At 38.1% G+C, this 23,462-nt stretch overlaps 1 protein-coding gene across 2 annotated transcripts in view; it reads right to left on the bottom strand.

The window, feature by feature from the left end:
* Nucleotides 1–23,462, bottom strand: part of CDK19 (cyclin dependent kinase 19) — a 134,501-nt gene that overhangs the window by 16,907 nt on the left and 94,132 nt on the right. For both annotated transcript variants that reach the window (XM_087775330.1, XM_087775329.1), the window contains 5 exons: nt 21,201–21,258; nt 19,695–19,826; nt 2,981–3,124; nt 2,630–2,699; nt 1,354–1,426 (listed from right to left, as the gene is read on the bottom strand). In XM_087775330.1, the coding sequence (XP_087631456.1) occupies nt 1,354–1,426; nt 2,630–2,699; nt 2,981–3,124; nt 19,695–19,826; nt 21,201–21,258 (477 nt within the window). The remainder of the gene's footprint in view (nt 1–1,353; nt 1,427–2,629; nt 2,700–2,980; nt 3,125–19,694; nt 19,827–21,200; nt 21,259–23,462) is intronic.

The following is a 23,462-nucleotide window of genomic DNA, read 5'->3' as shown; positions in this document are numbered from 1 at the left end:
AACTCAGTTCTCATTCTCACAATTATACAGGGGAATACACAGGTAGACAGTTATCTATTTGTTCAGTCACCCTGTAATAACCTTGTCTCACTCACTACTTCTCCATCATGAAAAGTTTCTTTTATATCTATATATGTGCCATATAACCATATATGGTTAGTTTTGTGGGTTTTTGGAGTTCTGGTTAATATTTCCCCCTGGAAAAGTAGCCTAGCCACCCAAGATGACTCTCAACTTAGTGTTCATAGCTTTGACGAATTAACCATATAAACTGACAGCAACCCATTTGCTTCTTTGCCTTTCCACCAGGCTTTCTGTTGGCTTCCACCCTTACCCTTAGTAGGAAAATGGGAAATTCAGGTGCTAACTAATTGTTTCTTACAATTGTTATCTTTTCAGTTAGAGTCTTCCTCCAGATCATTCCAATGTGTGCCCAGTAAGCTGAATTTAAGAATTATCTTTTTTTTGAAGTCTTGCACTTCTTATGCAAATGCTTCCCTTTCACGCACTTGGGACCAACCTATTCTGTTTCCACAGCTATTTGTGTCATCATCCAGCAGCTACTAACAAGTGAAAGAGCACATCTTTGCCAGGACCTAGAGAGAAGAATCTGTAACTAGTGATGAAAACAGACCACTAGAACTCAAGCTGCACTAACAGCCTCATTATAGAGACTCCCTGTTCGCAGCACTAGCAAAGCCACTTTGAACTTCATTCCTAAATTTAGACAGCACTAAGTCATCACAGAGGCATCCAGAAATGATGCTATATTAGACAGAGCAACGCTGCGTTCACCTACAATGAATGACTCAACTAGGTAACCAGCAAATACATGTTTAGGGATATTGTTTGGAATCACCCACAGAACAGAGGTGCTATTATCAGGGGGAAGGGGGAGGTGGGGGGGGGGGAGAGAAAAAAAAGAAGAAAAATAAAGAACATTACTACAGTTACTACAGGGAATAACTAAATTTCTCTACTTTCCTCTTCCCTTTCTTCACAAAACTCTTTAGCTCTTGGGAGCTCTTTAGCTCTCTGAAACAACATGGAATCAAGAGATATATAATACTCACTATCCTATTCGCACAGCAGACCTAAGGGTAAGGCTGGGTATACCAGTGCCTTGCAGATCTTAATTAGATAAGACCTTCAAATCTTCAATACCAGCAGTTTAAGCACACCCTCAGCATGAACGTATACAAACAGAACACATCTCAAAAATGGCCAGTAAGTGATAAATAGCTTTCTTGAACATTGGTGTTTGTTAGAATGAGATAGAAGAACAGACACAGGTACTACCACTAGAAATGCATTTCATTCCTATCATCACAGTCATTTTGAAGTTGTACCTACCAAAAGAAAAACTTTGCTGTCAGGCTTGACTTTGTGTTTCTCCATGTATTTTATGAGGCTACTATTGGCGTATCTGAAAAATACAGTTAAACAACAACATTTCTGAAATAATACAGCATTAAGAATATGGAACTGTACCAAGTGTTCACAAAAACATTTATCAGCCCTTAATAAGTAAACTGTAAAAAGAACTGCTATCAGAAAACATGTCAGATTTATCTAGCAGTTGCACACAAAGTGTGCTTTTCACTAACAGGAGTAGTATCAACTGTGTACAGATTATTTCCGTGGAACGTGCAACTTTTATAGCATATGGATAAGCTGTTGACATGGGCATATGACAAGAGGAACTCAACTTGAAGTTTATACTCCAGTTTTCTAAAGCAGCTCTGCCACAGAAAGCGTACAGCAGTTCATAACAGCGTAACAGCTATTAAGTTGTTTCCAGCTGCAATTTGGCAGAGCAGTTAGTTCACCATTCTGTCTCCCTGACCTGAACCTGCAGCAAACTATACAGTCCTTATAGTCCCCAAGCTCAAAAATGCCCCAAATATATATGGCCTGTGCCTTGCCTTTAATCTACAAATCCAGAGGTTATCTATAGCCATTTTCAAAAGAAATAAGCTTCATGCGCAGATAAGCTTCCTATGTTGTATAAAGCCAATGTAATGCATCCACAGCAGAGCTGGAAACAGAATCCAAAAACTCCTGAATCCATGTCCTCTGCCTTACAAGGGAGTCTGTGTTGCTCCTTACACCCTCTGATCTGTCACCACCACTTGACTAATTTAGCCAAAGCACCAGGAAACACTAAAAGTGGAAAATTCTCAGATCCCAGATAGGCTTTGCATCACAACCTATCAAACACGTTACCTTCCATAGAAATTCCTGTCCACTACTTTACTGTTTCCACATATCTGCTGGTCAAAAGGACCAGGGAGGTGCTTCCCTATTCTTTCTCACACAAAATGAATGAAGTTATCTTGAACAGCTAATCCAAGTGGTTTAAGCAAGCTCATTTGTCTGTGCCTGCCATAGATTAAATGGCACTTACGACACCATCTTCTAGAGAAATGAGGTGGCCACTCAGTCAATGCTTTTAACAAGCAGCTGAGGGAGAGAACACCATTCAAAACAGCTAATTCAAACAGGACAGCTGTCACAGCGTTAGAACCCAAACACTCTAAAATCCCTTCCCCAAAAAGTCAGAGGATAGGAGCCAATTTCTGCCTATCTGCTACATGCACTGAACTGTTGTTGTGTCATCATCACTTACGTTGTTCTCCTAAAATCTTTCTGAAGAGTTGGATATTCTGGCATCTTCCTTATGTCTTCCCAATCTTTATCTTTGGTGGGGGGGAGAAAGGAGAAGCGTTTACAATTCTGAAAATGTAGGTTAAGTAATACATGAGAAGAAATAACTACAGCAGTTGTTTGACTTCCTATTTGTTGGCCAGCGCTATTGTTCCATAATTGTCAGCATTCCCAAATCCATCAAACTGACAGCTTCTCCGTACCTATACAAACAACTAGTCATTTCCTTTCAGGGCGGGGAGGGGGGTGGGGGGGGGGGGTGGGGGATCAACCCGGTAGCATTACATCTAACACTTTAATGAAAATAAATTACCTGCAGGGAATCCCATTACACTGAAAATGCGATCTAGCTGATCGTGATGAAAAGGATTACTTGTTTTGATGTCCTCCTGACGACAGTGAAATATAGGTTCCGAAGTCAATAGTTCAGCAAATATACAGCCAATTGCCCAAATATCTAAGAAAGAAGGAGCATAATTCATGTAAATTTATTGTACTTCATCACTCTGGTTTTTGTTTCTGCACAATTTCTCAACAACCTGTATAACCACAGTAAGATAAAATGCCTCACAGTATAATTACATACAGTACTTTATGTATTATATTAATGCGTTATTTTTAAAAAAGGGTAAATCTGGAGACATAGGTTTTTTAAATCAAAATTGGAGTCTCCAAATTCTGTTTCAAGCTGTACACTGGCAGTCCAGCACTTAATGTATTCACAGTTACGGCAGAAACCTACACAATATTTGCTGACAACATAGCTTAAAGGGCATTCAACTGACCACCAAAACCAAATCATAAATCCCTCATAAAGACAAATTGAAATAAAAGTTCTACCACATATTTCTGAACAATTCCAAACAGATAATTGATAACCAAATAAATACTAAGAAGGAAAAGACTAATGACTCATGTTAAGCCAAACAGTGCAAGCGAGTTAAAATGGAGAAACAAGATCCTGATTTTAATCAAGAGCAGAAGAGTGATTAACAAACTTAAAAAAAAAAAAAAAATCCTACTTGACAACTGACTCCCACTGGAACAATACTGGAACTGTCTCATCTACATCTCATGTACATAGAGAAAACAACAGCATGATATACTGATGTTTTAATGAAAGAAAATAACCTCTATTTCATAAATTTCTCATAAATATGCTTCTCAAAATTAAATCTATTGTGCACAAGAACATTAGTTTCATTTACAGGAGAAGAAATTTCTAGATTATGTGTATTCATTCTAGTTATTACTATCACCACCCATCTTAGTGTTTTGTATGACCTCAAGGCTTTATTATGCATCTTAAAATGAAAGTGTGAATTTGTCAGTGAGAAGAAGGTTACTAGCAGAAAAGAAATGGATTTGCTACATTGACAAATACGTGTCTGGGATATAACTTTGGAAAAAGATGTTGAGATCAAATGAATAATGAGCATAGATTGCTGAATACAAGAGTGTGGAGTCTTGCTGAGTAGCTGAGGTTAAACAAGATGACCCCGGGAAACCTTTTCGATTTTATCAAATTTAATAGTACAAATATAGAAAGCAATTTATCCTTAATTTATAGGTCTAAGAGATAAAAAATTACCTAACTGGAAGAGAACACCAAGAGAAGTCTCGTTTGTTGCAACTAATCTGAGACTCAAAACCCCACCTGCTGTCAATGGTGGTGGTTTGCCCATGCCACCTGTGAGACACATGGTCTCCTGAAGAAAGAAAAAAGCTCTCTTTTTGGGAAATGAAAAAAGCTCTCTTTTTGGGAATGAAAAAAGCCATCACACTCTCTTTGCCAAAACAGGTCAGTTCCATTTCCATCATGTTACAGGTGTGGAGCTTGGGGTGTCCCAATTTATAAGCCTTTCTCCCTACTTCTTTTACAGGAAAGTCTGGTAACATTTCATTCAGACTTTACAGTTTCGACAGGGTATAACTTGCTCTGTGCATTACATCACTTTCTCAGGGTTTTATCTTCCTTTGATTTTCTTATTAGCCTTATCTGCATGAAAACAAGATCTTTAGCTCTTGGAGATTTTATCTGCTCAAGCAGCTAATGCAGCATATTAATCACAATTCCTGCCTGGGTAGTAGGCATAAATTATCTACTCCAGAATGGAAATTACTTATTATTTGAAGAATAGCATCTTCATTTAACAGTATCTAGTCACTCATTTTCATACTACATAGCAAATCCTTTTGGAGATGGTTTATCTAGAGGCCAAAGGAATTGCAACCCTTTTGGTTTTCATGGCTTTCTGCAGTGCTCACTGTCTATCACATAGTGAGGGAGAGGCTGGGCCACTGCTCATTACTCTATTCATTACTGCTCTGCTTTTCTTTTTAAAGAAAAAAAAAATCTAGTATTCTGATTGACAGCAAAGCTGAACTGGGAAATCTCCCTGATGTGACACAGGGCAAACTTCAAAACTCCGTTCCTCCTTCATCAGCTGAACTGTGCGAGAGCAGAGCCACCGCGGCAACGCATTCCCACTTCCTGACACTGTGATTAATACAGAGAGCGCATTTTAAACCCTCTGAGAATTCAGAAAGACGGACATTGTACCAACTGGAAGTTACATCTGAATAAACACTGGTAACTCCCAAGCTGGTGGGATGTTTTCTATGGGATGGCATTACTGGACAAGTCAAGCATGAGAATACTTTAGCTCTGATCAGTCATTATAGTCTCTGGTAGTTCATAGTGCTGGCGTTCAACCCTTTCAACCCTCTTGCCAGATACTCTTCAGCTTCAAAGAACTAATATAAAGTAACCCAAAATACTTAGTAGAGAAAACCTGAAGCTTTAATTTCCGTAAGTGAAGATTAAACAGCTGGAAAGGCCTTATAGCCATCAGCTCAAGCAGGTCAGGGTCTTCCCTTCGTGAATTTAACTTTTATGTAACCTGATCTCGAACGCATCCTTGGCACATATTGAAACCATTCTCACAGTTAATGATTTTCTGCCAAGTTTGGCTAGCCCCCCCCCCCCCCCTTTTTTAGTAACATTTATAATTTACAGTAATTATTTACCACATGTGGCATTTTTCTAGCAGGAATGCCTTGTTAAATTCTGGCAAGTTTAAAAGCCTCCATCAATACAAGCAGTCCCAATAGGTATTTATCTCCTACACTGTTCATATTAGTCAATCAAATACAAAATTCAGCTCTAACTATGGAAAAATGTGTCAATAATTAGAAATTTCCCTATCCAGTGCCATTTCATGTGTTTTCAGTTTATGGTCCCTAAAAAAGATTAATGATTATCACATCTATTCCAAGTAAGAAGTACTACCCCTCAGAAGTGGGCATTTACAGAGGCAAAGCTTAAAACATATAAGCAGTATTTTTCAGCTACAGTGCATTATTAATCTAGTGCACATCTGCCTCTAGCACAAGAAGAACTTCTTATAATGCTGTATAACAATTTCATTTTAAATAAAATTTCTGTTTAAAAGCAACCACCAAAAATAAGAGGCAAATGACAGACAGTAGCCATTTTAACTTGTTATGTACCAGAACCACTGAAAACAGGGCCATATAGGTCCTAATGGTTGCACTGGATACTAAATGTTTTCCCATCCGATGTCCCGGGAGGATCCTAATAAATATACCAGAGTAGTACAACCATTCCTATAAGGATGGTTCTGTTTCCTACACTTTCCTCTACTACCATGAGGTTTCAGGAACGATCCATGGTAAAAGGTTTTTACTGGTTTGCTGGTGGGGTTTTTTTTTGGTGGTGGTTGATTTTGGGGTTTGGTTTTGGTTGGTTTTTTTGTTTGTTTTGTTTTTTTTTTTTTTTCCTTTGCCCTCCAAGACTTCCAGACTCTCCACTTTCCCCCAAGTTTACACTGAACCTGAATGCAAGCCAGTTTTGCTCCCTGGCTCTGGAAAGAGGTGTGGGAGTGAAGGCCTTTGTAGCATACTCCTTTTCCCAGACTCCTCACGGAACAGCTTGCTCAGGTCCCAATTCAAACCTATTCACGAGTGAAATATCCTTCCACTGTAACAGTATTTCTCAAGTACTACATAATGATTTTATAAAAGGAAAAAACAGCCTTTTAAAGATGGTCACTTGTGGTTGGTAAACAGATTTTCCATATATATGCCTGGGTGCACAGACTATTAGAATATTTGTATGGCTGTCCACGTCCCAGTTTTAAAACCTGTGACTCTAATAGCTTTATAGGTCAGCTACTAAAGCTGAGAAAATCCTGCGTGTCCCGCTCTCCTTCAGCGCTGTAGCCAAGGAGCAAGTATAAAAGGATGCTGACATAGCTGTTTTAATGATAGGGCTGATTAAGCAGGCAAATGCTCATGTATGCTTTCCTTTCTATGACACAATAATCTCATTTCTCTATTTGTTCCAATATTTTGGAAACATTCTTTAAGAATATTATGACAATTTAAGACAATAAGACAATTTATGAAGCAATAGCCTTGATTCTCAAAAATGAAACATCTTTTCCCATGCATATTAACTACAGTGTTTCACTGAAGACAGGACAGAGTCCAAGACAAAATACTTTATGTTTCTTAACTATATCCAAGAAAAGAAATACATAAACAAGCTCTTAGCCTCATATAATTCTTTAATAAAATTATGTTAAAGAAAGTAAGTTAAGAATGGGAAAACATCTATTTAGCTGCAATTGATCTGTGGAATTCATCACTAGTGAGATTGGTCTAGCAGCTTCAACCAACCTGCTTTTTTTTTATTTTGGTTTGAACACAAAGTCTAGACTCTAGGACATGTCTGAATGCTGGTAAAGGAAGCAAACAGTGGATGGACACCAGAATACAGCTTCTCTACATCCACCAAAGGCTACTGCAACAACCAGCGTAACCAAAAGCTAGTTAGCACAGCCTTAGCCAAAAAAAGGCAATCTGGGTCACCTATAAAGAGCTACAAAGTTTATATAAGATTCACCAAATCTTTCAAATCATAGAATCATAGAATCACTTAGGTTGGAAAAGACCTTTAAGATTGAGTCCAACTGTAAACCTAACACTGCCAAGTCCACCACTAAACCATATCCCTAAGCATCACATCTACACATCTTTTGCATACTTCCAGGGATGGGGACTCAACCACTTCCCTGGGCAGCCTGTTCCAATGCTTGACAACCCTTTCAGTGAAGAAGTTTTTCCTAGTATCCAATCTAAACCTCCCCTGGTGCAAATCAAGGCAAGGACAACAAATACACCAACATACTCGAAACCCAAAAGGTGGCTGCGCAAGCAAATACGTGTGTAGTTTTGTCAGATAAATATCAATTGGTCTAATGGAAAGGTATAACCTCTTTATAAGAAAAGCTTGCCTCTCTTATGCTGAGCACAGCATTCTAAACTAGCAGCAGATTCTAAACTTACCTGGAATCTTTACACAGAGTGACCTAGGAGCATAGAGATACTATAGAAAAAGAGTTTATTAATTTTTACACTGGATTTAACTACCTAGAAATTAGACATAAAATAATAATACACCTTTAAAGGGGGATTTCTCATTTCTTTGGTCCAATAAGATCGCTAGAACATACTTGTTGCAATCCCATACAGACACAAGCGAAAGGTCTTCCCTTTTGTACATTAAGGACTCAATTTTTATATGCTTCATTTAAACATTAGTCAGCAAAACAGAAGGTCAAGGAAGAAGCGGTTACTAGCCTTTTAAATTTGACACTTTCTATGAAGAACTGAGAATGGGGTCAAACATCTACATGTGACAGGCTTTTCAACGGGAAGCAAAAAATGGTGTCAGTGGGCTAAGGGTCAGAAATTTGCTATCGCTCATTGGCAAGTTAGGCAACGTTTACCAATCTTTAACAAACACCCTGGCCTTTTAAATTAAGCTGCCCTTTTCTCATGTTATATACTACATTTTCATCAGCAATTCTTTAACTCTTCAGTTGTGTCTCCAAGACTACTACTGTATAAACTAGATTAACTACATTAGCTAGCAGTAGAGCAGGCTAACATCCCTGAAAGACAGAATAGAGTAATGGTTGCATTAATGCAGAATAGAGTGATGGTTCCATCTTCTTTCTTCTCTTCTCTCAGTTCTTCTTCCAGAAACTGGGGTGGGCTCCAGCCTCAGGTGATGTTGCTCTTGGGAATTAGGTCACTGGGACAAGCGCTGAGTTCCGGCAAGGAAAGCGTGTTACAGCCTCCTTTTCTCCCTAATCCTAAACCTTCAGATATGCCAGAGACAGCAGAAAGCTATTATTTTTATGCCAACTCCAGTATCTCCAAGATGTAGTGAAGAACGTACTTGGTACTTTTGTTCCAGCAACAGCAGTGTTTATACCTCAGAGGGTCCAAGAGGTACTCTGGTGGGCTGCCAAAGCTTTTCACCAAAACAAAAGTAGAAAGAAAGATGTTCTTTCAGTGACAACTCATCAAAAGCACAAGGAATGTAATGGGTGACACAAAAGGCAGCTTTGTAGCCTCAGGGCTGCTTCCCCCAACCAAATATCAAACAACTGCAGCAAGTAAAGGAAGTATGAAAGCTCATTGCAAAGGTCACAAGTCTTTTACACTGCAAAGTATTAGGCAAGTCTGATACAGAAATTGTTTCCATTTCCTCCTGTAATGATGAAAGAATTAAGAACAGGCAAGATACGCTGCTTTTTGGTAAAACAGTATTTACAAAGCTTTTCAGGGAACATCCACAGCTTTGCATTTTCACTTTATCATATGAAAAAATGACTGACAGTATCGTCTCATCATAGGACTGGAAAGCCAGGAACTCCTGATTACTAATTATGGTGCTTTATCATTAACTTTCCCCCTCGTCCCCCATTTTTTCCCCCATCTTATTCCATCACTGCAGGTAAGCATCCAGTATCGTACCATCTATATTGTAGAAATAGCACAGCATATTAGAGAATAGGTGCCATTTCTGTGCTCTTCTGAACTGTAGCAAATGAGAAGTGAGCAGTACCTATTCTCTGAAAGTGAAATACACTTTTTTTTCCTAATTAAATGCAGAATATTTTAACAAAACTTTTTCTGTACACAACGGAGCTCTTTGGAGGTTAACTCCATGCTAAATTAAGAGGGACAACGAGTTTATAATCTGTTGTGTGCTCTCACTTGGTTTCTGTCATTAACTATTACAACTTTTTACTAGGTCCAACATGTCAACACCTTCAGAGCTAACATAAGGTGAGCAAAAGGCCTGCTATCTGGTAGATTAAGTTATAACAAGGAACATGTGGGAAGAGTACTTTCCTGGCCTGTTCCAATTCACAAGGCATGACAGTCTTTTCTGGGAGTTATTAAAGCTTTTGATGTCTACCTTATTTCAGTCAACAGAGAAGAATGCAGATGAAGAAATCCTGCCTCTTAGCACAAAGAGGCTTATTTGTCCTTCTAAACAGTGCTTTACAATATCTTAACATTTCTGTTACTAAGGGATTCAGCCTTACAGCTAATTCTAATAAGGCACTGAGAACAACTCCTACATAATTATAAGTAAATCTATTGGATAGGCAGCAAAATAAACTGCTGTGAAATGTAATTCTGTCAGTCACAGCTATTGCCAAGAAGTCTACTTGTGAAGCAATCCCACCTGTCTTGAGAACAAGTAATTCTACTGAATCAGTGCTGTAGTGTTGAAAGCTTCAGTTGATATTGCTGAAATAATTGTGCCTGAAGATCAAACTGATGGATTAGCTAAAAACATTCTTCTGCACTAGAAGTATGCACCTTGTTACGATAGCAGGTACTTGGTTTTCAACCAAAATCAACTTTTGTGAGTGAACATTTTGGATATGGTAGTAAATAGAGCACACTAAATGCCTTTATTACTGCACTGTTTAGCTAGGGTGAAGTGTTTATGGAACCAGGTTTTATAACAGATCACCTTTTGGATCTTTAAATGGCAACCTCATGTTGCATTTAAGAAAATGAAATCAGCCTTTAGTCCATTGCTTTGTAAATGAAGCCTTAAAAAATAAAGCCAAATCAAACATCTCTATGATGCAAGTTCAACTCTGCACCAAACCATTCACCTGCTCATATATAAAAGGAACAATGTGTTTGCAGTATATCGTAAAGAATCACAATATATCCCAACTGATGGGTACAGAATGGAATTGAGTATGACGAAAAAGTGGGCAAAATGCATCTCCTAACCTTCTCCAAATGCTGAGTCTTGCTTTCTCATGTCATAATTCATGTTCCATTTCCACATTAGGGTCCATTATTTGCTCCAGGCTATGACAGACATTGCAAGAAGAACTGCTGTCTTACTTCCCTAAATCTTTTTTTTAACTGAGCTCACAGTGTAGGTTGCTCAGGGAGGTTAGAGAGTCAATGCTGCTGCTGCTGCAAAGCTCATCTGCCTGGTGAAGGGCAAAGTCAGTGAGATATTAGGGAAGGATAAACTTGCTCATATAAGAGGCCCTATAGTTATTAACAGTTGGAAAGAACACGAAACTGGTGCTCTGTGGGAAAAATAATTAGAAGGAAAAAGACATGGAACTGAGACTATTACTGGCAGGGAGGGTTTTTTGGCCCACAAATCATTGACAATTTTTGATGTACATGTGGCTAAGCATAGACAGATTTTCGAAGGCACCTCTTGTTCAAAGTGGGTTTTAATCACAAAGCTATTACTACAGAGCATATTCTGCCTTCTTAGTATGTTATTTTATTTTTCCTGCTCTAAAATAACCCATGTACAGGTAAGTCATAGTAATCATCACACAATAGCAGATCTGCCAAAATATTGAATAAAAAGGCAAAAACACCTGGTTCTTCCCTTCATATGTTTTGCAAGAGGAGAGAATCATGAACATATGAAAAAGTATTCTGTGACTGCAAGTGGAAGTTTACAGGTTAATTTACAGAGCAATCTACATCAGGACAATTAGCAATTCTAGTCGTGATTGGTGGTTTCAGTGGTTTTTTCCTTTTCTTTTTTAATGTTCGGAATGTGTATACTTCTCAAGCTAACTGCAGATGCTAAATGACATCTCAGGTTCTCAGATAAATTAATCCATTCACTGAGTTAACAAAAATAATTCATAATACACTTGTACTGGAGTTCCCTATTATCCTTAACTGATTTTATCTTCAGGACAATACCATTAAGAAGCATCCCCACTTTATAGACAACGAAGCAACACATAGGATAGATTAAATGACATGCTGTAAGCTACATACAACACTTGGGACTGAATTGTTATTTAAATCCAAGTCTCCTGAGACCCAGCTTACTGTTCTAAGACATAAAAACTTTACTGTCTGCCCCACATTAGAGTACCTCCATTGGTTTTACAACCCACTGCACTGTTCTCATTCTCCTGACTATTAAGCTAGTATACACTCCAACACACCTCTCAGACTCTTCAGAGTTGACCATGGCCACCAGCTTTACGAGCTAATTTCCAGACATCAACATATTTGAGAAGCAAGAGCAATAGAAGAAGGCAGGAACTAGTATGCTAGATCTCAAAACGGTTAATGTTTTAAAGTGTGTAACAATCCTGTGGATGATATTCCTTGAGTTGTTGTCAGCATCTCAAGTCTCCCAAAATACTAATTAATGTAGCTTTAAAATGTTCTGTTTAAGTGACCTAATAATCCTTTATAAAACGTTACATTTCTTAGCTGATTGCAGTGATAAGATTGTAGAGCGAAGCAAATGCTTTTTTTTTTAAAGAAGAAGCATTTATGGTATTTTAGAGATCACTGTCAAGCAAGAGGAAAAAGCAGCAGTAAATCATCCAGCACCTGCAATAACTAGATGAGAGAGCAACAATTAATCTTTGGTATTAAAATATTTTGCCTCTCAGAAAAAGCATGAGAACAACTGTGATAATCAAAATGATCAAAATGATAATCAAAAAGTTTACCACATGCCAGAATAAGTTTACCACAAAATATCATCTGAATCCAATTACTTCCCATGTTGTATAACACTGCCCAGGGCATGACCAAGGCTCCCTTCCTAGTGTAACCTAAGTTTTTCTTCTCAGAGTGCATAAATGAATATTTTCCAAACTTCTCTACTTTTCTAGTTTTTCCACAACCCCTTCCCCTCAAATCAAAATCTCTAACAAACAGGAATGTGGATCCCTATACAGCAAACAGAAGCTGACTGACTATAGATTTGCTTAAGTGCCTGTCATGGATATTTAAAAGCAGTCCCCATACTTCCATGGCTCCACAGACCACAGGTGGGGAACCTCCCCTGTGCATTTTTCCTAAGGACTTTTCAGTCTTCTGGTTGGCCCCATTTGTAACGTCTGGTTTACCAGGTTTTCCAGATAGGTCTTATTTTTCCTCTTTCCCCCCAACCCTCCCAGAACAAGAGACCAGAAAAGCTTTAGGCATTGGTCCAAGATTTCCAGAGGCCCCACAGCCCGGCCAGCGTGCCAACAATCTGTGCGCATTCAGTAAGGACATCTGATGCACTCGGAACGTGTGGGACTTGCTGCATAGGCAATATGGAACACATATGCACATATTTCCATCCTAAATCCTACATAATACACCCCAGATACTTCCCTCTCCTTTTTTTCCCTGCATAAAGTTGAATGGAGTTGTTGAAACTCTGATGGATCCCAGCATCCATTATAAATTCATTCCCTTTGATACACCTAATATTTTCCTGTGACATTTGCTTTCAAAGGCATTTTGATATCTGCTTATACCTTTCACACATTTCCAGCTTCCATAACCATATGTTAGTCTGGAAATAGAATGAGGTGACAGTGCACTGCCCAAGCTTTAAATTACAGTTTCTCTATACCTAAATCTTGTTCAGGCTGGTAAATGCGGTTGCCACATGGCCATTTCTGACATTCCTGCTGACTTATAATCTAGACAAATAAGGAAAGGTAACTAAGCAATAGAGATTTCTTCGGGTTCTCAGATTTGTTTCTTCACAATAAATAAGCCCATCCTTTTTTGGTGCAGGACACTGTTTTAGCCTTGCTTACAGGGTGTATGAATGATCACTCTGAAGAACACTTTTGCCAACAAAATCCAAACCATCTAAAATACTATAAGCCATCTGATCCCATGTATCAAATACACTATTTCTTTAACTAAGGCAAGTGGTAAAGAGAGGTAAGATAACATGTTCTCGTTTGATAGCACTGCTAACTATACAAGCTGCAACTCGATAAAAAACAAGTCTTAATTATGCTATTTCCTTGATATTATGCTACAAGAGGCACGAGAATGAATCATAGTAGACTGCCACATGTTTTCTTAAAAACCTACGATGAGAAAGAGTTCTTACTACTTACTTTACTTACTAAAACATTCTTTTCTATTTTGATGTTCCCAGAATGAAAAAAAATCCGATTAATGTCTCCTTTCAAGCTGAAAGCCAGCTTACCTTTTCCTCCATTTTGCCACAGTCATTTCCTTTACTTTCCTTAAAAGTATAGTGCAGAAGTTTTTGCCCATCAATGAAAGGAGCACTCTACCTTGCCACTTACTTCAACCTCGTTTCTTTAGTATTTTGAGTATAAAGACATTTTCTGTTGTGCTGGAGACTTTCTAAAAGTTCAGTAATTTTATTAACGTTTCCATGATCACAAGCATTTTACATCTTTGTAGTTACTTGGTTTCACCTGAAGCTTGCTCAAGTTACTTTTATTTGCATATTTTACTTCTTTGCTAGAATATTACAAACCGATGAACACATGGGAACAGATTCTGCTTTTAAATTATGGTGCTGCAAATGCAGACCAACTTCCACAGGCTACAATAAATTTAGTACAGATTTATATTGTGGTAACAGAACAGAAAGTGACCTTTGGCTTCTACAACACCATTTTCCCAATTTGTATTCGTCTGGTAAGTTAGTTGCTTGTAACTATGGTAGCAGATAATAAGAAACTTTATTAATAAAGTAGGGCTTAGATTATAAATGTTCACAGTTCAGGAAACTAAATATTATTCCCCATGAAAACCTAACATGGGCTTTTTACTATCCTTTTAACGTGCAGAAAGCAAAAGCTATTTCTGTTTTTCAGCAACAGTATTTTCCTGACTCCTGTATCTCCTTAAAACATGATGTTATGTATGTGATTAACAACTACTTGTTCTGTGAGCAAATAAATGAAAAGTAGAATATTTCAGTACTATGAAGGAACAAATTAAATAAAGGGGAAAATGTCACTGAAAAACTACCTCTAAAATAATGAAACATGCTTATATATTGTTTTGTGTAATACATAGTTCTTTCTAAACAGACTGTATTTAGCCCATTTTTTCCCCAAAGTAAAACCCACAAAATGTAACTAAGATCAGGTCCAGAAAACAAAGACAAAAATCCTGAGTGAGATAAAAATCAAATTCTAATTTCATTCTTTGATCATGTATGAGAATTATTTACATGGAAGCAAGCATACCTAAAGGCTAAAAGCACCTTTTTACAAGAACAAAACCAAACTGGACACTATACTAGACAGTGTCCAGGATATTATGAATACACTGCCAATAATTAACATTATATGTAAAGTTAAGATAAGGAAGAGAGTATTAGACACAGAATATAGAAAATATGTTTAAAATACAGTAAAATCAAGAGTAAACCAGTAAAAACCTAAGCAAACATCTGAATTATATAGCAGCTGTTGGACAATGTTCAGTGTGTTGCAGTAGAGAACTGATGACAATGCATTCCCAGTAAATTCAAACAAAAATATTTCTCACAATGACAAAATTGGAAGAGAATAGACTAAAGCTGGCATGACATTGCTTTTAGCCTGATTTTATTGATATTTACTAATTATACAAAATTATATATTATATGAAAGGCATAAGAAAATAGCTATGGAAAATAAGCAGCTATACCAAATAGCCTGTCATTTCCTTTTTCATAAATTGCTATATCTAATCACCTTTCTTCTAAATTATTATTTCCAACTCAAGAGCAGATAAATGAGAATCTTATATGAGTTATTACTAAAAAAGATACATTAGGTCTCCTGAGAATTATCTAATATTAAGAGATGTTAAAATTGTATTTCTTGCACAGAGATTTAAGAGCTTTAAGAGTTGCGCGCTTTGCCAAAAACATTAGCATTCAAGTTAAAACTCTCACTAGCGTGCTTAGCTCATTAAGATTGCCTTTTTTTAAATGCACATAATGCTAGAAGCAAAACACAAGTCTGGACTCAAACTGTATGAATGTCACCGCTGTCATTTTGTTACCCACTTCTTCCCTTTGCCTTAAAGCTGCACTTAGATTACCTCCAGGTACCTTTATTCTTTTCTCTTCAGTCACATGCTCCTCTAATCCTTCTGTCAGCCTACAAACCTCATCTTGCAACTTTCCTTATTTTCATTTCTGTGTTTTTTACTTTGCTGCCCAAACCGTTTTGAGTGCCCTCAGCACTGACACTGCACACCAGGTACTACATGATCCATTCACACCTCTCCTTGGGATTCACTGGTGTGGGTCTGGTACAAGAAATAAATACCTCAGAAATAATAAACTACTAGCAAAATCAGATCTCTCTGAAGCAGCATCATCCTCTAAAGTTTCATAGGGACTCCTTGTCTGTGTTTTAGTACAGACTACATATCCCTAAGGGCAAGAGCCACGTAATTTATGACATAATTAAAAAAACAACGGCATTATACTAATTCATTCTTCAAAGAGATATCCTGAGATAATGGTACATATCACTCACCTAAATCTGCAAACAATATGCTATCTATCAAAAATAGGTAACTGTCAGTTAAGGTGACTTCCCAGTACCACGCACGCAGGTCACTCAGTGATTCTGGTCCACTCACATCCGTGTTTCACAAAATCAACATAGTCAGGGCAGTTTAAACATCTAATTACAGGCATTATAAGGTAATGCTGTTGGTATTTTCTTTAAACACTTCTAGTAACTGTTTTCACCCACTGCAGGGTGCAGACTTTAGAAGTTAGCATCCCAGTTTGCATGGTGGCAGACGCAAAGCAGGCCCTAACAGCCACCTTCAGACAACATGGGATTGTGCCACAACCACGGTGGGGCACTACAAGGCTCCATCTCCAGCACCCACTGGAGATGACACCCTGGGAAATCAGAGGCCTCAACCGAGACAGAGCTCCAGAGGCAGGGTGCTGCCACCCAGGACTCAGGCTGCAGGGTGACACTGGCCTCACAGTGGGAGATACACTCTGGTTGGGGCACTGAGTCCCCAGCAAAAGGAGCAGTGGGAGGAGGTGAACAGGCTCCGTAGCATCATGGAGAATAAACAGGACACGAACAGGGTCACCTCAGGGACCTTGCAAAGCTTTCTGGAGGATGTTGGGGTAAATTTCTTCATACAGATACTACACGTGTCATCTTTCTGATCTGCTACTCAGGAAGGAGGAAGAACTGGCTGGCAATATGATAATCAATGGCAGCCTTGGCTATAACAACCATGAAACAGTGGAGTAGTAAAGGCAAGTAGCAGAACACAGGCCCTGGGCTTCAGGAAAAAATGGCTGGATCACCAGGGTTGAGGATGGTGGTTAATGGTTTATACTCTAACCTGGAGGCTGATTACAAGTGAAGTACCACAGAGGCCTATGAGACCTATCCAACTTAGGGTCTTTACCAATGCCAAGGAAGAAGAGCTGGAACACCCCCCCATCAAGTTGTGGATGAGGGAAAACTGGGGAAACAGTTGATAAGCTTGAGGGTAGAGCTGCCATGCAGAGGGAACTAGATAGGCAGGAGGAATGGACCACAGGAAAACTCATGAAATTCAATGAGGACAAATACAAAGCCCAGCACCCATGATGGACTAACTGCCTGCAATGGTTTGGGTTGGAGACTGGCTGGAGAACACCTCTACAGAAAAGGATGTGGGGGTTCCAGTGGACATCAGGCGAAACATGAGCCAGCAGCGTACCCTGGTAGTGATGAAGACTAACAGCATCAATAGGATGTATTGGCTGTATCAACAGGAGCACAGCCAGCAGATTGAGAGAAGTGATTACCCCACTTAGCACTTGTTGGACCACATTTGGGCCACTCTGTGGACCTGAATACAAGACAGACTTTGATAACCTGGATCAAGTTCAGTGGAGAGCCGCCAGGGTGGTCAGAGGCTGGAGAACTTGCTCTGGGAGAGGAGGCTGAGGGACACAGGCTTGTTGAGATTGAAGAGGAACCTATGAGCAGCCTCCCCAGTACCTATGGAGAGGTGACCAAGATGACGGAGCCAGGCTCTTTACAGTGGTATACAACAGAGGAATGAGATTACATGCATAAACTGAAGTTCTGACTATGTATAAGGAAAAAGTTCTTCACTATGAGGATGATTTAGCACTGGAACAGGTCATTCAGAGGGGGTGTGGAATCTTTGTTCTAAGCAGTTTTCAAGACCTGGCTGGACAAATCCCTCAGCATCCCAGTCTGAATTCAGAGTGGACCCCGCTTTGAACAGAAGGATGGACGAGAGACCTCTCAAGGCCCCTTCCAACCTGACTGAATCTATCTGCAATTAGTATTTTACTTTGGACCAGGAGTTTGCTTTTGAAACGCATCAGATTGTCCACACCTATGACACTTCAGCTTGTGCTGCAGAGTTCTCTCAGAGTACACAAAATAAATTCCTTTGGGATGAAATTAAACTAAAAAGCATGCATCAGCCACTAATGAGCAGTAGTCCATTGGACCAGGCCAAGGAGAGCCCAAAGTACTCCCCTTTCCCCAAAACACGTATAATGTGGATGCTAGGTACTCAGTACCATTTTGCTTTATGGATGCACTTCTATTGTGCCACACTACTTGCTAATGTAGATATTGTCATCTGAAGAGTTATGTTTTTCCATTTTAGCAGATGAAAAGGAACGCTAGCATATAAACCCCGACTTTTTGATGCTGACAAACTTTGTCCAGGGATAGAAATGTATGTTGCCTGCCTGCAAGACTGAATGTATGCATTCTCACTAAAGCTATGCAAAAGTCTTTTTGCCCTTCTTAACAGTTCCTGCACATTCAAGGCAAGATCAAAAAACAAAGCAGCGTTTTGCCCAGCTCAGGTCCTCCTGCACTGGAGGATTCCAAATGGGAGAGAAGAGCAGTAGAGAAATGTGAAGTGTAAGTCCACATCACAGTCAGGTGACAGTTTATTCATTTTTTTAAACCTTTTGCTGTATATGATAGTTTGATAAACAGGAGTTATTTGAAAAAGCCAGACTGTAAGACTTAATTAAAAGTGTTGGTCTACCCAACTGAACATTCAACAGAGATGCTAGTATAACATGGTGTTTTGTAACTCTCTGAAGAAAGGCCCACATAGCATCCCCGAAAACTTCTATAACAGGAAAATGCCTGCAACTCTCAAGAAAGCCACCTCTGTACACATAGGAATGATTTAACCCCATTAACAGAGGGACACCGTTTCCTTTGCAGTTTTCTTCAATATATAACCTAATCACACAGACAGGATACCTCCTGTGCATCTCAGTGTTTTTATTCTCTGAACAGCTAGGCACCAAGGCTCATTGTGCTTATGGAATTTACTAAGGGCAAAGGAAGACAAGAGCCTGGCCACCAGCATTTCCTGAAGACGGAGCTTCATAAGTCATCAGGAGTGAATGATCTGCACATTGTGCACAGCCCAGGAGACTGCTCTTCTCCTTATCAAGCCACACGCTTCACAGAAGCATCTGGACATGAAGCACCCTAGAAGAACACCACTTTAACAGCCATAGCTCTTTCCCTTTTGAAGGTTTACAAAATTACAAAATTTCCGAGCCCATATTAAAAAACAAACAAACAAACAAACACATAAACCAATGCAAAGAATATTTTTATTTTAAAAACAAACCAAAACAAACAACACATTTAAAATGTCTAACATTAACCTTAACTCATATTGAAAAATAAAAGCATAGTCCTCAGAAAGTTTCGATCTGGATTAATCTTTTATGGATTGGATCATATTCCATCTGCTGCTACTTCAGGAAAAAAACTAGCTGGTCAGTTCATCACCATATCTACTATAAGGCTACCCTCCTATACAAAACTTAAAGGCAAACCTCTTTCTTACACAGAACTTACCAATGGCCTTTGTGTAATGTCTGGCTCCAAGTAACAGCTCTGGAGCTCTGTACCAGAATGTCACCACAACTGGATCCAAGTCTGCCAATGGCTTCAAAGGTGAGTTGAACAATCTTGCAAACCCCATATCAGCTGGGGGAGGTGGGGGTGGAGAAAAGAAAAGAACATTCTCACAAATCAAAGTTTCTAAGACAGTTTCTAAGAAAGCAACAGGTTACTCATAACAATACTGGGCCAAATTTATCTAAGGCTAAATTCCATTTACTTCACTTAGAAAACTATGAAGGATGACGTTTGATGTTTAAGTGTTTTCACCATGATATTGTAAAACTCCATAACACAGATGCCTGTTTTTTTAAATAGAACTGTAACAGAAACCTGGTTAATTAAAGTCAATAGTAGTAGGTCTCTAATGTACATTTTCTCTTTTATTTTTATATATGTTTACAAAACTGTGAGCCCTTGTGACCGCTATATATTTACCCAAAATGCAAAACCAAAACAACTGCAGTGTAGATTGTTTAGATTACACTATTTTTCAAAGTATACCACCTACTTGATTTGCAAGAATGAACTCCAGAATCAGAAAAGTTTTAAACTGGGAATTAATGAAATCAGTGAGTGTACACTGTTACAGAAGTGTATTTTAAATGTAAGCATTCATTTTATATAACTCAAAAATTCTCTCTAGAAACAACCTTATAAGTAACATTAAGAAATGCTAGATGGGAAAGTACAAAATTTGGGTGTATATTCAAAACCACACATTTTAATCCAAGTCTGAAAGTTACCTTTTACACAACTTCACCTAAATCTTTCTGCCTCCAAAGTTATGAAATGCAGAATATAATTTTCTTGCAGTTACCCATACTAATACAAGCATATGAATCAAAAACAGTTAGGTGAACATTTTCAAATACAACAAAAGTCGATGAATAGAAAAGAGGTTCCAGTATATTACTTCCTTCTTGATGATTGCCACATGCTTTATTAAAAAAAAAAAGTTTATATCCACATGACTTATGATCTGCACAGGTAATTAGATTTTGGATAAAGACCATCACAGTTACATGTTTCCCACCTTGAAGCCAAATAGCCTTTGGCAGAGCAAACCTTTGGACCTCCACAAACATGTGCATTGATGTTATTTATACAAAAATAATTAAGAACAAATACAATTTATAAGTAACAATGTTATACTAACTAATCATAGTAGAAGTCAAAAGAACCCTGGCCATAGCCATTGTTCTATGTGCTTATTACTGTCGTGTTTCTTACAGATGCTTTTATCTTGCCAGGTGTCCTTGGCAAGCTTTACAAATGTCTAATAATATGTTTGGAATCTCTTAAGCTTGTAAACTCAGTGAATGAGATTTAAAATCGAACTAGATGTTGTGCACACATACACTCAAACAGTAATAAAGATTTGTTTCTATCTTACACTAGAAGATGCAATTTTTTAAGTAATTCCTTAGCTGTGCAATGAAATTTTCTCAAGATGTTTACCTATTTTGACTCTTCCTCTTTCGGGACCTTCACCCATTACCAGAATGTTTGCTGGTTTCTGGGGAAAAAAAAAAAAAGGCAGAATATTTAGTTGACCAGCCTTTGATGATTATCTTCAAAAATAATAAAAATATGTACATTTATTTTATAATTAAAACATTTCTACAAATACCCTTACAAGTCTAAAATTACCATACCTTTATGTTTTGCTGACATTTAGCTTTTATCCCTAGTTACCAATTTCACCATTAGAAAAACAGTAAAGTACTTCGACATTTCACAGTAAGAAATGCAATCTTTAATTAAATTTGCATTTCCATTTTTACCAGAATGATCACGTTCATTGGTGAGATTTTCTTCTGCAGGAAAATTTTGTACCAGGCTAACACTTATGCTACACATCAGTAATCTGGCAAGAACTACTTTTGCTAGTATAACTTATTGAAAATTATGCCAAATCTTGGTATGCAAATGCACAGATGAGAGTTGCTTTTGTTATCATCATATATAACTACATTTTTGGAGCTGTGCTTGTTTTTAGTGTATGAATGATAAAAATCACATTGGCAAAAGCATTTTTCCCACAAAATAAGTTGATTTCATGCTATGAGAATTCATTTAAAACAGGAGTATACACAGACAGCTACGTCCACAAGCTTTTGACAGTGCAGACAGCAGCTTTACAAGTAGAACAAAACCTTTATGGGCATTTTATGCAAACTGCAGTTGTTCGTAACCAGCCGCTTGTGAACACCATATAAAATCTGCACATGACATCACAGCAATTGTTCTGCAATTAGGATCTAGGTTCCCTCAGACATCAATAGTCATTCCTTGGAAGCTTTTCCCCTATTGTGCTAACAGCTGTAAAGAAGTAAACAAGATTGAAAACATTGAGTGATTTGAATGAAAAGATGCATAACAAAGTTTTAAAGCAGAATTTTTGGAAGGTTCATCCGAACATTAATTATATTTAAAATCCCTAATGCCTGAAGAGATCTGTTCAAGCAGGATTTGTTCAAGAATCTGAAAGAGCTGTCCAGAAAGCCAACATCAGAATCTCATTTAATTTCTCAGTTCCTAACAGTTGGCACTATTTACCTGAAATGAGACTCAAACTAGGGTTACTAATTTGGCTCAGAATTGCAAATCCTTAGCTTTTTTGGGAAAAACAAACAAACAAACAAACAAACAAACAAAAAAACCCAAACAAAACAACAAAACCACACACACACACAAAAAAAAAACCCCAAACAAAAACCAACCAACAAACAAAATCACTACTTCACCTATTCTTTCTCCCTCCCCCCAGGAAGCTCTTCTCCCTACCCACCTCACCCCCAGTGCTAGACATTGCTTCTTCCCTGGCTCCAGCCACAGCCTCTCTTTCCAACCCTGTTCCAGATGCCACTGCCTCTTTTACTCCTCCTTTTTTAATCTCAGGATAATTCTCAACACCATCCCTGACTTCTCATTCCCCAACGTATTTTTGGAACGCTTCAAGAGGGAATATGCACTCCCTTCTTGGAGAATGCAATAGCTATTTTAATCAATTTTTGAGTAAATGCTCACCAGCAAATCTAGAAAAGATAAAGGTGGTGCTTCCTCTCAGCCAATATTTAATGATAATGAAATCAACACTTCAAGGCAACTGGTCAAACTCTGGTTTTACATTTATGTATTACCCTGAACTGAATATTCTGGAGAACAGAACAATCCCATTCTGCATATTCAGAAACCAGGCAGCAAGGGAAGCATGCAAGTTCACACTACACTTTACCTCTGTTAGAAATCACATAGCTAAAATTGTCCCAACCGAGACAGTAAAATTCCAGTTTCCTTGTCAAAAATTCTCACTAAAATCCTGCCTAGCAACCTTGGTTGAGAGTTGAGTATGAATCAAAAACACTTCAACAGACCTTTACATTCAGGATTAGATTTTAGGCGCTATAAAATGCATTTATTTGTCACATGAACAAAGCTGATAAAAATGTAGTTACTGCACTGATTTCTAGGTTAGTTTTTTTCTATACAAGAATTGTGTTGTAAGAAATAAACTGTATAACACCAGGAGATGTACTAAGATAAAATGTAAAATCTAAGCAGATACAACAGGATTCTTCAGGCAAAACATCTCATAAGACTCATATTTTACCTTCAATATTACAAGATTCTTCAAGTAGCAATTTTTTCATAGAAAAAAGTACTATTTTATCTGCTGACATAAACCACAATATTCACAGAATAGTTCAGGTTGGAAAG

This window comes from Nipponia nippon, unplaced genomic scaffold (genome assembly GCF_047370975.1).
Source record: "Nipponia nippon isolate SJK-2023a ecotype South Korea unplaced genomic scaffold, ASM4737097v1 scaffold_4, whole genome shotgun sequence".
In the NCBI taxonomy this organism is placed as follows: Eukaryota; Metazoa; Chordata; class Aves; order Pelecaniformes; family Threskiornithidae; genus Nipponia; species Nipponia nippon.
Note: the sequence above shows the minus strand (reverse complement) of the source record. Positions and strands in the feature narration are given on the sequence as shown.